General features: G+C 47.7%; 1 protein-coding gene across 1 annotated transcript in view; it reads left to right on the top strand.

The window, feature by feature from the left end:
• SYN2 (synapsin II) overlaps positions 1 to 11,021 on the top strand; it is a 188,650-nt gene extending 177,629 nt beyond the window's left edge. Inside the window, exons 11-13 of the mRNA XM_054480371.2 lie at positions 2,620 to 2,680; positions 6,675 to 6,918; positions 9,800 to 11,021. Of these exons, the coding sequence (XP_054336346.1) occupies positions 2,620 to 2,680; positions 6,675 to 6,918; positions 9,800 to 9,935 (441 nt within the window). The 3' untranslated portion in view covers positions 9,936 to 11,021. The remainder of the gene's footprint in view (positions 1 to 2,619; positions 2,681 to 6,674; positions 6,919 to 9,799) is intronic.
• Positions 11,022 to 12,093: the final 1,072 nt, after the last annotated feature.

The raw sequence follows: 12,093 nt of genomic DNA, 5'->3' as shown, positions 1-12,093 counted from the left end.
CTAGGAGCCATCAAGGGTGGCCAAAGCATATTCCCGGGCTCCAGCCCAAAGGACTGCCTCCGGGAGCTCTTCCTCTGAAGCCTGGAGAAGGGCACTTCTGGGCTTAGTTCATCCGTGGTTGTCTTACATGTATATTCCTATGGCTGAGGAAAGACAAGGCCAGCCTGCATGGTATGATCACCCCTGTGAGCTCATCCTGTGTCTGGAGTTCTACCATTAAAGCTTAATCTATGGGATTTAAAATGTTTTCTTGGAATCATAGTTTCACAGGATTGGAAGGATTCTTAGCATTCATCCAGTCAATCTCATATTTAAAGAAGGAATATTATCTATGATGTCTTTGTCAGGTCATTCACTACCCACTATGTGAACACATACGTCTACCTCCCAAAACAGCCTATCTCACTGTTTTTACAAAAGAAAGTTCTGCTTGTAAGTGAAAGTCTGCCCAGAGCTTTTGTGCCCACTGGCCCTGGTTCTGCTCTTATGCCACATAGTCTTCTGTAACCCTCTCTGGGAATACCAGTTCTCTGGGAGGAGAACATCGTAAGCTGCTCTTGGCTAGCATTTGAGATGATGCATTGGGACCCTTCAGTGGTACTGGGCATGAGGCCCTGGGGGAGAGACCAGCGAGAGCCAGTCCAGTAGCTTCACAAACTGTGACTTTTTCTGTCCTTCACCTAAGTATCTGTCTCTGACCATGAGAGGCTGTGGTGTTGAAGGCATGGGCCAGACTAGAGAATGAACAGTAGAGGATCAGGCCTGGACTGAGCAGCTGTTTATGACATAAAGGAGGGAGAAGGCTAGAAAGGGCAAGCCCAACCATGCTGAAGCAACCAGGAGTGCTGATGATACCTCATACGGTACTGTGAGGTACAGGAAGATAGTGCACAATAGTGCACCCGTGTTACTTGGAACACAGTAAGCACTCCATAAATGTCAGCTCTAAGTGATTTAGAGAAGAGACACAACTAGAAAAAAGGTTTAGGAGGATAATAGGTGGCCCCAGAGAAGATAGATTGGAAAGAAAGAGATGAAAGAATTAGGAGACTATTCTAGCAAGAAATGATAAAGGCCTGACCAAAGTTAGTCCAGGGAAGATGGTGACTCAGACACCAGGAGGGAAAAGTGGAGGAGTCCTGAAGGCCGATGGGATGGAGTGGTTTCCAGCTGGCTTCCCGTGTATGGGTATTGCAGTGTCAGGCTCAGACTGTGCCTTATGGATCCCAAGAAGGTCCCCAGAGGAAGGGAAAGGAAATAGTGTTCTCACTGTGACTTGTGGGGGTTGGGGGTTATGGTAGAATGGGCACTCTGATGTGGTGGCACTGAGGACATTTCAAAGGCCCCCCTCTCAGCTACTATGCCAAATCCTCTCAGTAGAACAGTTCTGAGTAATGAGGTTAAAAGACTGTGATACTGAGAAGGTGACACTTCCTGGCAGTGGAGCTGAAAACAGGCCATAATAGGCAGGGAGATAAATGGCCAGAATGGGATGCCCAAGGGAAATGGGGAGCAGGAGGAGAAGCAGCTTTATGTGGGAGTAGGGCTGAGGGGCACGTCAAAAGGGGAGAGGAGCACTGACGGTGAAGCGGGTGCTCACCGAGGACATGCTTGTTTTTGGCCACCGCTTTGCCTTGGAAGCCCCTCATTGACATCACCATTGGCACACTTGGCAGGCTTTAGGCTTCACAGAGCATTTCCCTTGTGCTGAACTCAGACTGCAAACGTTCACTGCCTCTAATACAAGCATTAGACAAACTAAGTCGCACAGGTCTTTGATCCCGTCAGGGCATAATGAGAATCACGACTGGGAGAGGGAGCATGGGATTGGAGCCATGCTGTTGGGTTAAGTGTAATCATGCTGTTTGGGAGGGAAAAGCAGCCTGGCCTTGAGCGCTGTTACAAACATTAATGTCTTATTCCTTCCCTCTAAGGTAAGGAGGGTTCTGAGAAACAAATGACAACCCCTTTCTTCCAGTCCCTCCTTTTGGGAGTTCCCAGCCGAGTCCAGAGAGTGGATCTGATCTCCTGAGTCAGGCCCAGAACTGATCCCACTCCGGAGTTAACTCCAGATGAGAAGTGAGCCAAGCCTAGGCTAGTCACTAGGTCCAGCTGGGCGCGGGCATGTGCACACATACACTCCTCCCCTGCCCTCCTGCTCACCTGCCCCTAGAGCCACATATAGTCCAACCGTGTCTCTGGGGTTTGGCGTTGGCCCTCCCTTTCCTTTAGACAGCCAGGCCTGTACGTAGGAGTGGGAGCTGGATTTGGACAGGCACCAGAAAACCAGAAAAGAAACCAGGTGGTGCTAGAGGACGCAAAGCTTCTAGAAAGAACGAGTCTAAATGGAGGAAAATGAAAAAGGGGTTGAAGAGGTCTCAGGCATTGTTACCAGAGTGGCTCCAAGCCCCAGACTGCCCACACTGCCCCAGCAACACCCGAGGCTGAAGATCCCCTTTAAAGTGTTTCTGGAGCAGCAGAAGCCTATGGCCAGATCCCACTGGATCCCACCAGGTCCCACCGGATTCCACTGCGGCCTTGCCATGGAGTCACATGGTTTCTCTTTGGAATTCAGTGGCTTGGAGTTTTGTTTTTATCTCTTGCATTTTTGTCTTCCAGAGCGGAACACTTAAGGATCCGGACTCAAGCAAGACCCCACCTCAGCGGCCACCCCCTCAAGGTTGTTTACAGTATATTCTCGACTGTAATGGCATTGCAGTAGGGCCAAAACAAGTCCAAGCTTCTTAAAATGTTTGGTAGTTAATTTTTCAAAGCAGAAATTTTAAGCCAAAAACAAACGAAAGGAAAGCGGGGAGAGGGAAACAGACCCTCCCACTGGTGCCCTTGCTGCGTTCTTTCAATGCTGACTGGACTGTGTTTTTCCTATGCAGTGTCAGCTCCTCTGTCTTGGTTGTTTACCTGTTCCTGTTTGTGCTTGTAATGCTCACTTATGTTTTCTCTGTATAACTTGTGATTCCAGGGCTGTTTGTCAACAGTGTACAAAAGAATTGTGCCTCTCCCAAGTCCAGTGTGACTCTATCTTCTGGGTGGTTTGATAGTGTTTTTAAAAATATATAATGTGGGGTGAAATGGGAGTAGGGGGGTGGACAGGGGAGAAATGAAAACCACAAAAAGAAAACCCAACTCCTCTCCTCCCCCCAAGCTCAGATTAAATCCCCGCCCCCAACTTTCCCTCCACCGGTGTGCTTGGGATCTTCAATGAACTGTGCTTTTCGCTTTCTTTCTGCATGACTATTGTAACTAGATAGAACATTAAGAGATTTTCAAGATCAAACTTCCATAGCTTCATCCACTGAATTTGAAGGCATCCACCTTTTTCTCCATTTGCTAAAATTTGGTGCAGTTTGAGTTTATGTGAATAGGCTGGCTGTGCCTGTAGAGCTCTTGTGTTTTTAGTGATGACATGAAATACAGAGAACAAGCTATTTCCAGGAATGTGTTCTGTATTTTACATCCCAGTGTACTCTTTATTTTATTATTAACTAATTAGCTATGAGATTTTTAAAAAATGGGGCCGCTGATGTGCAATATCAAAGTGAACCTGTGAGTATTTTGTGTGTGTTGATCTCAGTTGTTTCTTCATTGTTGCTGTTTCTGGATCAGCCATGTGTGCGCTTGTGTGGACCTGAGGCTGCTTTCTGTTCCCAAAGCTTGACCTGTGTACAGAGATAATTCCTTGGCAATGTTGGACATAGAATGCAGGGAGCTGCTGAAGGTCTGTCAGGGATTTGTCCATTCTGCTCTTGGCCTCTCCTGAGGCATTATAATGGGAGACCAAATCAAAAATGTCCCATGTCACTTGAGTGGGTACACTGCCTACAGAACCCTGAGGTTGACTCCTGCTTCAGTTCTCAGCTGTTTACCACAGCCCTCCAGGGTCCAGAGATTGAGGAGCTTTCTCTTTCCTGGGAGGAACTGTCTCAGATTTAGCTTGTGCGTGTTTTGGACAGAGGTTCCACAGTGGTGGCTCTTGAGGAACCCTCACCAGTTTGTTCTCTTCCCTCTGAAAAGCAGCACCTGAGCAGATGCTGAGGCAGTTCATTAAACCAGGCCTCAGCTTCAGTGCCTCATCTTGCCATCTCCCGGCCAGGCTGGGAACGGGCACCAAGCAGCCGCCTCTAACACCATGGTCCGTGGAAGTTCATGCCAGCAGCTTGCCTTTGAGAAGAAATGCTGCTGGCTCTACTTTTACATTCCCTTCCACCTCTATACTGTCATGTCACCGTTCTGAACTCCCAGATCTGAGAAGGAACTAGTGTTGGTGGTATGTAACAAGAGTTACATGTCCAGGGGCTTGTGCCTTGGTTTCTCCTTTGATTGCTGGTAAATTCTGAGGCCACAGAGAAATGCATTGAGTGTGAATGTTGTCATCTGTAATCCCTCCCTCAGCTGATGATGGTAGTTGATCTGTTGTAAATATATACATATATGCATATTTGCACTTCCAGATGGGTTGCATAAGAATCAGGTCCTTAAATACCTCCCAATCTGATGAAATGATAGAAAAGAATAAAGTAACATTTCCCAGAATGGAGGAATACATTATTTTATTTTATCTTATATTTTTGTCCAAGCGATGAGCTGATGGTGGTATTGCTTCTCTGCATGTTATCAGTGTGTATATCCGGTGCTTTTCATGTGTCATTTGTGAGCCACAACTGCAAAGTTGCCATTTGAATTCAGTCAGGCTACAGGGTGGTGTCAGTCAAGGTCTTTCAGGTGGGGCAGAAATTGGTTAGGGCTCCCACTGCCAAATGCAAGCAGATAGCATAACCTGACTGTTATGTGCCCTCAGGCAGCATGCTTAGAGACAACTCTGTGGCCTGGGGTACATCTGTGTCACAGTATAGGATTGCCATTCAGGTGTTTTGTACCTATTTCTTTCCTGATGTTGTCCCCTTTTTTTGTACTGATCCAACTGGGAGAACCTCAGCCAATGCTGGAAGTGTGATTGAAGTACCTCTCTTTTGTGACTCTTGTACAGCTTAATGTGCAATAAAGGAAAAGTTATATCTGTCTTCAGTGTTAAGTTGTAAAGTTTCTGGCTATCCAAGTATCTGCGCAAATGGGAAAGCACTCAGGTTTCTGGCGCAAGAGACTGAGCTATTAACCTGTATTACCTTATAGGAAAATGCTAATGCAAATGATGCCAAACTTTGGAAATGGCAAAACCTGGTTAATGTGAAATAATCTGCTAATCTATCATCTTCACTAGTTATTTGATTTGAATTTGGAGCTTCTTAAACCTGCAGAATTCCATTGATTTATGTATGTGTTTATTTCTCTGTAACTAACTCTGGTATTATTTGGTTAGAAGATAAAGGGTATTCTGTGCCCTGTAGTGGGGAACTGAGTGGATAGTCATGGGTGCACAGTGGCATAGACATACAGTTCTGCCTCTCCAGAGGGCGCAGATGTTCTGGTGTTTCTTAAAAACTAAGTGATAATACAACTAGCTGGTGCTGAGGTTCTGTAAGTCCACTCCCTCCAGCAGGCCCATGGATGTGGACTGTGGGATTGAGGCTGAGAGACTGGACCTCCCAGGGCAGTCGTGCATCATTTCCACTAGTCAGTAGGTGCTAATGGGGATGGCTTTTGATTTCTAAGTGCTGGGACCCTCCTCAGCAAACTCTAGGCAATCTGGTACCACCTTAATGCCTGTCAACTCCCAGAGGAAGGAGGACCTTTTTCCTCTCCAGGCCACCAGATGGTTTTGTGTTTCATGCTGGGAGGAGGGTGTGCTCTTCCTTTTTAGGGGGGCTTTTATTTGCCAAATGGCACCCACAACATCCCCAGGGGAGAGTGGGGTTTGGATGTCTGGAGAATTCTACCACACATGCCTGAGAGGTTCATCCTGCTAGAACCCCTTGAGGATATTACTGAGAGGCAAAACAGTGCCTGGGAAGAATGGATTTCTCCTGGTTGTGGGCATGGGTTAATGCTAAAATGAAGCCCTTGTGGGGCATGGTGGGCCTGGCAATCAGACCCATGCAGGCTTGGAGCAGGACCAAGGGCAGCTCCATAAAACAACATATGTCAGTGACCATCGAGGTGATCATAATGTACGGAATACTTTTTGAAGAACTTGCTCGACCCTATTATCTTTGAAACACTACCCCTTAAAAGACAACTAAGACCAGGGCTTACACTTTTTAAAGTTTTATGTTTAGGAAAACCAAGGCCCAGGGAAGTTTGGTGACTTGCTCAGGGAGTCACTGGTAGTCTGAGATCCAGTGCTCTCTCCACCACCCTCTCCTGCATCTGCCATGTGGAACTTGAGACTTCCCAGTAAACCCTGGAGCAGGGTGGTCTGTGCCTGAGACACCTCTAGGGAGGAGGGGTGAGGGACCCCGCATTCTAGGGCCCTCTGTGAGAGAGTGCGCCTCTGACGGGGCTGCTCGTCCATGGTTCCTCCTTGTCCTGCTGACTGCTGCTGTGGCTGAGTCGCTGCGTTTCTGAGGAGAAGCACTTAGTGGCTATGTACAAGGATAGCTAACCAAGGACCCCCTTTAGGGCCCTTCAGAGACTCCAGCTTCTTGGAGTAGAGCTTATCCTTTTGGTAATTAACTAACCACACCCTTTGAGGCATAGATTCTAATAAGGAAACATTTTTATATGGTTAAATTATGAAGTTTTTCTTGTACTGAACCTAGGGGGCCCTGGGCAACCCCAAGGAATGCAGCCCCCAGGCAAGGTGCTGCCTCCACGCCGGCTCCCCCCTGGACCATCACTGCCACCTTCCTCCTCTTCCTCCTCCTCTTCCTCCTCCTCGGCTCCTCAGCGGCCGGGCGGCCCCACCACCCACGGAGATGCACCCTCCAGCAGCAGCTCCCTGGCAGAGGCCCAGCCACCCCTGGCTGCTCCACCACAGAAGCCCCAGCCTCACCCACAGCTCAAGTAAGAGACAACTCAGCAGCTCCTCCCTCCCCTCCTCCCACCCTCCTTGTGGGCCTTGGGCTCCAGAGCTGCTAGAAATCACCTTCAATCAGGTCTCCTCCTACAGATATTTTGTGATGGGATTTTTTTGTTTGTTTTCTGTTTTTTGTTTTTTTCTTGGTTTTTGTGTGTGTGTGTGTGTGTTTGGTTAGAGGAATGGTTAGGGTTCACTGGAGAAGGAAGGAAAGAGGGAAGTGAAAGTCTAAAGTTTAGCTAGAAATTCAACCCCATTCCCTTTCTTCCTGGGAAGTGGCACTATGGCAGAGTCACTGTCCCTTCTCTAGTCTTGTACTAGCTTAAGGTTTTGGTTTGTTTATTTTAAACCCTGTCTCCCACTCTTTTTTCCATTCCTTTTCTTTATGTGTGTTTCTTTCTTTGTAAAAAAATTTTTTTTAATCTTTCTGCCTCTGACTCACAGTTCAGAGTATGCAATCAGTAAGGCTGCCCAGAATGAAAAGAGGGAAGTAGTTAAATCCATTTCAACATTTTACCTTCAGCTCTGTCCAAAGGAGGTCAGTTTCTGGTGTGGGCAGCAGAGGAGTTCCCAGGCAGAGACGCTGAGGACCTCCATCCTCTTGGATTCCCCCACACCCAGCAGTCACCCTAGAAGCCCCTCCACACTGCCCCGCTGCACAGACCCCTGCAAGCAGCAGAGCTGTCTTTGGGAGGGACAGCACCTGGATGTGGACGATGGTCAGTTCTGCCCTCTCTCCCACAGAGGCCTCTGATTGCTTGTGCAGTGTCCCCAGCAGACTTCTGTCACCACCTTCAGCACAGACAGCCGTAGCCTTAGGGGGATGGTAAGGGGATGGTAGTGATACACCCCTGCTTCTCAGAGTGAGGTGACGGACAACAAATGACTCTTCAGGGAGGGAGAAGAGGGGGCTGGAGAATTCTGGAGTTTAAATGAGCCACTAGGAGATCATGTAGTCATTGCAGATGAGAAAACTTTGCTCAAAGAAAATTTTTTTTTCTCAAAGCCAAGCTACTCCTCTAATTAGTGGCAGAGCCAAGGTTATGGGGCTCAGGTGTCCAGATGGTCACTTTCTCTGGGTCTTCCAGTCCCGTGTGATGGGAGGGGCATCACCCACTCTTGCTCCCCAGCTCTGGCCAGTGGCACCTCTTGCCTCTTGCCTGCCACATAATGTCTCTTCAGCCCAGCTGTTTCCTGCCTGCTGACTTTTTTTAAATCCCTCCTGCCTTCTCACTAGCCAACTCTAGCCCCCTTGTGAGGGCAGATCCTTGGATTGTCACTGCCTCTGGGTTGAAGCTGTTGAATAGAGCCAGTCTCTGATGACAAGCTGGAGGCTCATCCCCAGTACTCTGCCTGTGCGGGCTGAGGAGTGCCCCCACTCCCAGAGGCCAGCGTGTTGGGTCTCATTCCCAGCCATAATGAAAGGCAGGGTGTCTGTTCACAGTCGCTGCAGGTGGAGACTGCTCACAGTTCTGTAGAAGGGAGTTTCTCCTGAGCTGCACCCAGCACTTAAGGGAGGGCTGAGAGTCCCAAGACGCCAGGAGAAGAGTTCTGGAGCCAGAAAGCAGCAGGAATGAGTGGGAGTCAAGGAGAAAAGCTGGGCCGCTGGAGAAGCCAGACCTCATGTCCTGTCCTGGAGTGCAGGCTGGGCATCCCCATGGCCTTGTGCTTCATGGTTTTTCTCTGTGAACCACTAGTCTCTCAAGGGGAAAATAGGCCCCTAAAATGTGTGTAGTTTGGATTTTCTCGTTAGAAAGCTCCCTAAGAAACTTGTAAAGGCCTGATATATATCTCTTTTGCCACTGGACACCCTGAACCCCATAGACCTCATATTAGCACTCCTCTGAGGAGAGGGTTACAAGGGTGGTTACTACATCCATTTTAAGAACAGAGAAATTGCCGGGTGCGGTGGCTCACGCCTGTAATCCCAGCACTTTGGGAGGCAGAGGCAGATGGATCACGAGGTCAGGAGTTCAAGACCAGCCTGGCCAAGTGAAACCCTGTCTCTACTAAAAATACAAAAATTAGCTGGGCATGGTGGTGATTGTCTGTAGTCCCAGCTACTTGGGAGGCTGAGGCACTAGAATCGCTTGAACCTGGGAGGCGGAGGTTGCAGTGAGCCGAGATCGCACCACTGCACTCCAGCCTTTGAGACAGAGATTCTGTCTCAAAAATCAATCAATCAATCAATCAATCAATAAAAAAGAGAACAGGGAAATTGAAGCATTAGAGTTTTGGGCCAAGCCAATATATTATTTTGGAATCAGTGAAGAGATCAGAATAGAAAGAGCCAAAAGTGCCTAGAGATCTTCATTTTACCAAACTTGACAGAAGAGAACCCAAAGAGAGGCACGTGGCTTGCCTCCAGTTGGGAGGGAGTGAGTGCCAGAACGAGACTTTGGCCCAGGTCTTCTGATCTGGCTCCACCAGTTGACAGTTGATAGAGAAGACAGTGCCAGTGTCACAGGCCCATTGTGACTTCTTTTCATGAGAAAAGTAATGTGAGATTCCTAGGTTAGTTCTTAGCAAGGTGGGATCTCTGAAATTTAGCCCTTGGGCATTTTAGATTAAATTAAAGAAGCGGCCTTTGAGTCACCTCTTCCTCCTCTTTCCCTTCTTTATTTTTTCCCTTCTCCCTTGTTCCCACACTGTCCCCACCCTTTCTATTCTAGTAGCACCAAAGTTGAGGAAGTAGCGTAGGGGTCTCCCAGGGTCTTGGTAGCATGGCCACTTCTGGCTTTATCCTCCATCACCTTGGTTTCCCCGGGGAGGGAGTGGGGTTCTAGCTGTGTATCCTCACGTCACCGTCCTTCCCTGCCTTGCTGGGAACACCACCCTCTCACATTCTCTCTGGTTTTTATCTTCAAGCAAGTCGCAGTCCCTGACAAATGCCTTCAGCTTCTCTGAATCCTCCTTCTTCCGGTCTTCAGCCAGTGAGGATGAAGCCAAAGCGGAGACCATCCGGAGCTTGAGGAAGTCCTTTGCCAGCCTCTTTTCAGATTAGCTCTTCAGACACACGGGGCACCCGGCCCAACCGGGAAAGGCATCTAAGACATTCACCAACAACAGTCAGCCAGCTTGGTGGTGATGTCCCATGACCTTGATGTGTGTGGTCGCTTCCTCTGCTCTGTTGTACTAAGTGATGTTGTGCAGCCCAGAAAGGACCATTTGACAGTCTCAGGGCAGGTGCCTACCCAGCAAGGGGTACCTGGCATCAGAGAGGAAAGAGCTGCTTCCCTGTAGTCATGAGAGCTTCGTTCTGAAGTCATCGTTGCTGTGAGTTTAGTGGCCTTATTGTGATAGTGCCATCATGTCTTATTCTTCCCTGTGAAACCAGGATTAATCGTGGACTCCTGGCAGCTTAACCTAGCTCAGTTGCAGTGCTAAGCATGCCCCGCCCCCATTCAGTGATACCTGTTTGGGAAGTATATACTTCCCCAAAAGTACTCTTGGTCCTAAGTTTTAGGAACTTTCCCCAACCTGGATCCCATTTCATACCTACGTTACTGTTTAAAGCACACCCACCCAACTTACAAGATCTTAGGCTGCTGTGGTGGTGAAGCACCTTGAGTCTGCTGATATTCGGGAGAACAAGGATCTGCAGTTTCCCCTTTTCTCCCCTCTGAAGAGTGGTTCTTATGTGCAATCTGCAGTAACCTTGAACTCCAGAGCTGCACTATAGAGGAGAATGCATGCCACTATGACAGCAGTATGCCAAGCTTTGTGTTCATCTCCTAATAAACGTTAAGACCTTTGGTGTAATAAAAGCAGCAGCATTCACCAACATTTGATTCAGCCATGAGGTCTTGACCCCTTGGCCACCCTTTAGGCTGAGAGAGTGTCCATGAGGTGTGTGTGTGTGTGCTTGAGTGTAGGGAGTGAAAAATCCAGGTGTGTGAAGCTGTTTGTGTCAGTTTGTGTGTGTGACTGCAGGTGTACATGTGTTTGCAAGTGTTTGAGAATGTGTCTGTCCTTTACATACCACTTCTGGGCCTCCTCACACCTCCCCAGTGAATCTGTCTCCTCCAAGACACCTAGCCTTCCTTCAGCAACTCAGCGTTTCTACCTATATTATGGACTTTGTAACCTTTCAAATAAGCACAGAACCCTTGCTCCCGGAGGAGTCAATTTAGACTCACTTGCCTGGTCTATCATCAGGCTCCTCAGCTGAGGCCCACATGGTGGTGCCAGTGAGGCTAGACCAACCTGCTCTGACAACCAGGCTCCCACAGATCCCAACGAAGGCATCCTAAAGAGGCCTGCAATTGAGGGTGGGTTCTGAGAAATTTCACTCTGGCTGCTTCATGACTCCCTGATACTCAAGTATATTTTCCCAAAGACCACGGATGCTGTGAAGATAAACACTACATCTGCACCAATAAAAAATCCATATATTAAAATGTTAATATCTAAATGTTAATAAGTATCTAGATAATTTCCTACATATGACACTCATCCTACTAACTCAACAAGATAACACTCCTCCAAATGCCACTATCTTAACTTCTCTTCATGGGCAGTAGATGCTGCAAGGTCAGTGAATGAATTTCTCCGATAACCAGGGTCTCCTTTCTTACTCATTCTCTGTTTTCACAGTTCAAGGATTGAGCACCGTACCCTCTTCTTACACTAGAAAACAGGAGGTATAACCTCCCATTGAGTGACACCTGGGGAGTGAGAGCCCTCCTCCCACAACACACATAACTAAGGAACAAACCAACAAAACCAATGCGTGGGGTACCTGGGCACAAGGCAATTGACCTTTAAAGTTCCTTCTGTTTCCAGCTGTAAGGGAGGCAGATGTCCTCTTAATGTTCTGTGGCTGGGCCTGAAAATTAAGCATACATAATACAGATGAACAGGACAAAGGTATACACATTTTATTTAATATTTTTATGCGTACGTGGGAATCTTCATAAGGAAAATGAAGACCCAAGCTGTTAAGCCCAAAACTTGTATACCATTTTAAACAAAGAATGATAAATTGTGAAGATATGACAAAACAAAGGGGTCTGGGCTAGTCAGCCAGTAAATTGTGGGAAAGTAGGAAATATATGGGAGAAACTAATGGGAGAGAAGGGTTAGAAGTTTTAGTAAGGTTTTGTCTGTAGAGATTCATCTCAATGTCAACTCCCTGTCTCTGGTGATAAGAATGTTTGTTC

The sequence above is a fragment of the Pongo pygmaeus genome, chromosome 2, assembly GCF_028885625.2.
Source record: "Pongo pygmaeus isolate AG05252 chromosome 2, NHGRI_mPonPyg2-v2.0_pri, whole genome shotgun sequence".
Taxonomy (NCBI): domain Eukaryota; kingdom Metazoa; phylum Chordata; class Mammalia; order Primates; family Hominidae; genus Pongo; species Pongo pygmaeus.
This window is presented reverse-complemented; position numbering and strand designations above follow the sequence as displayed.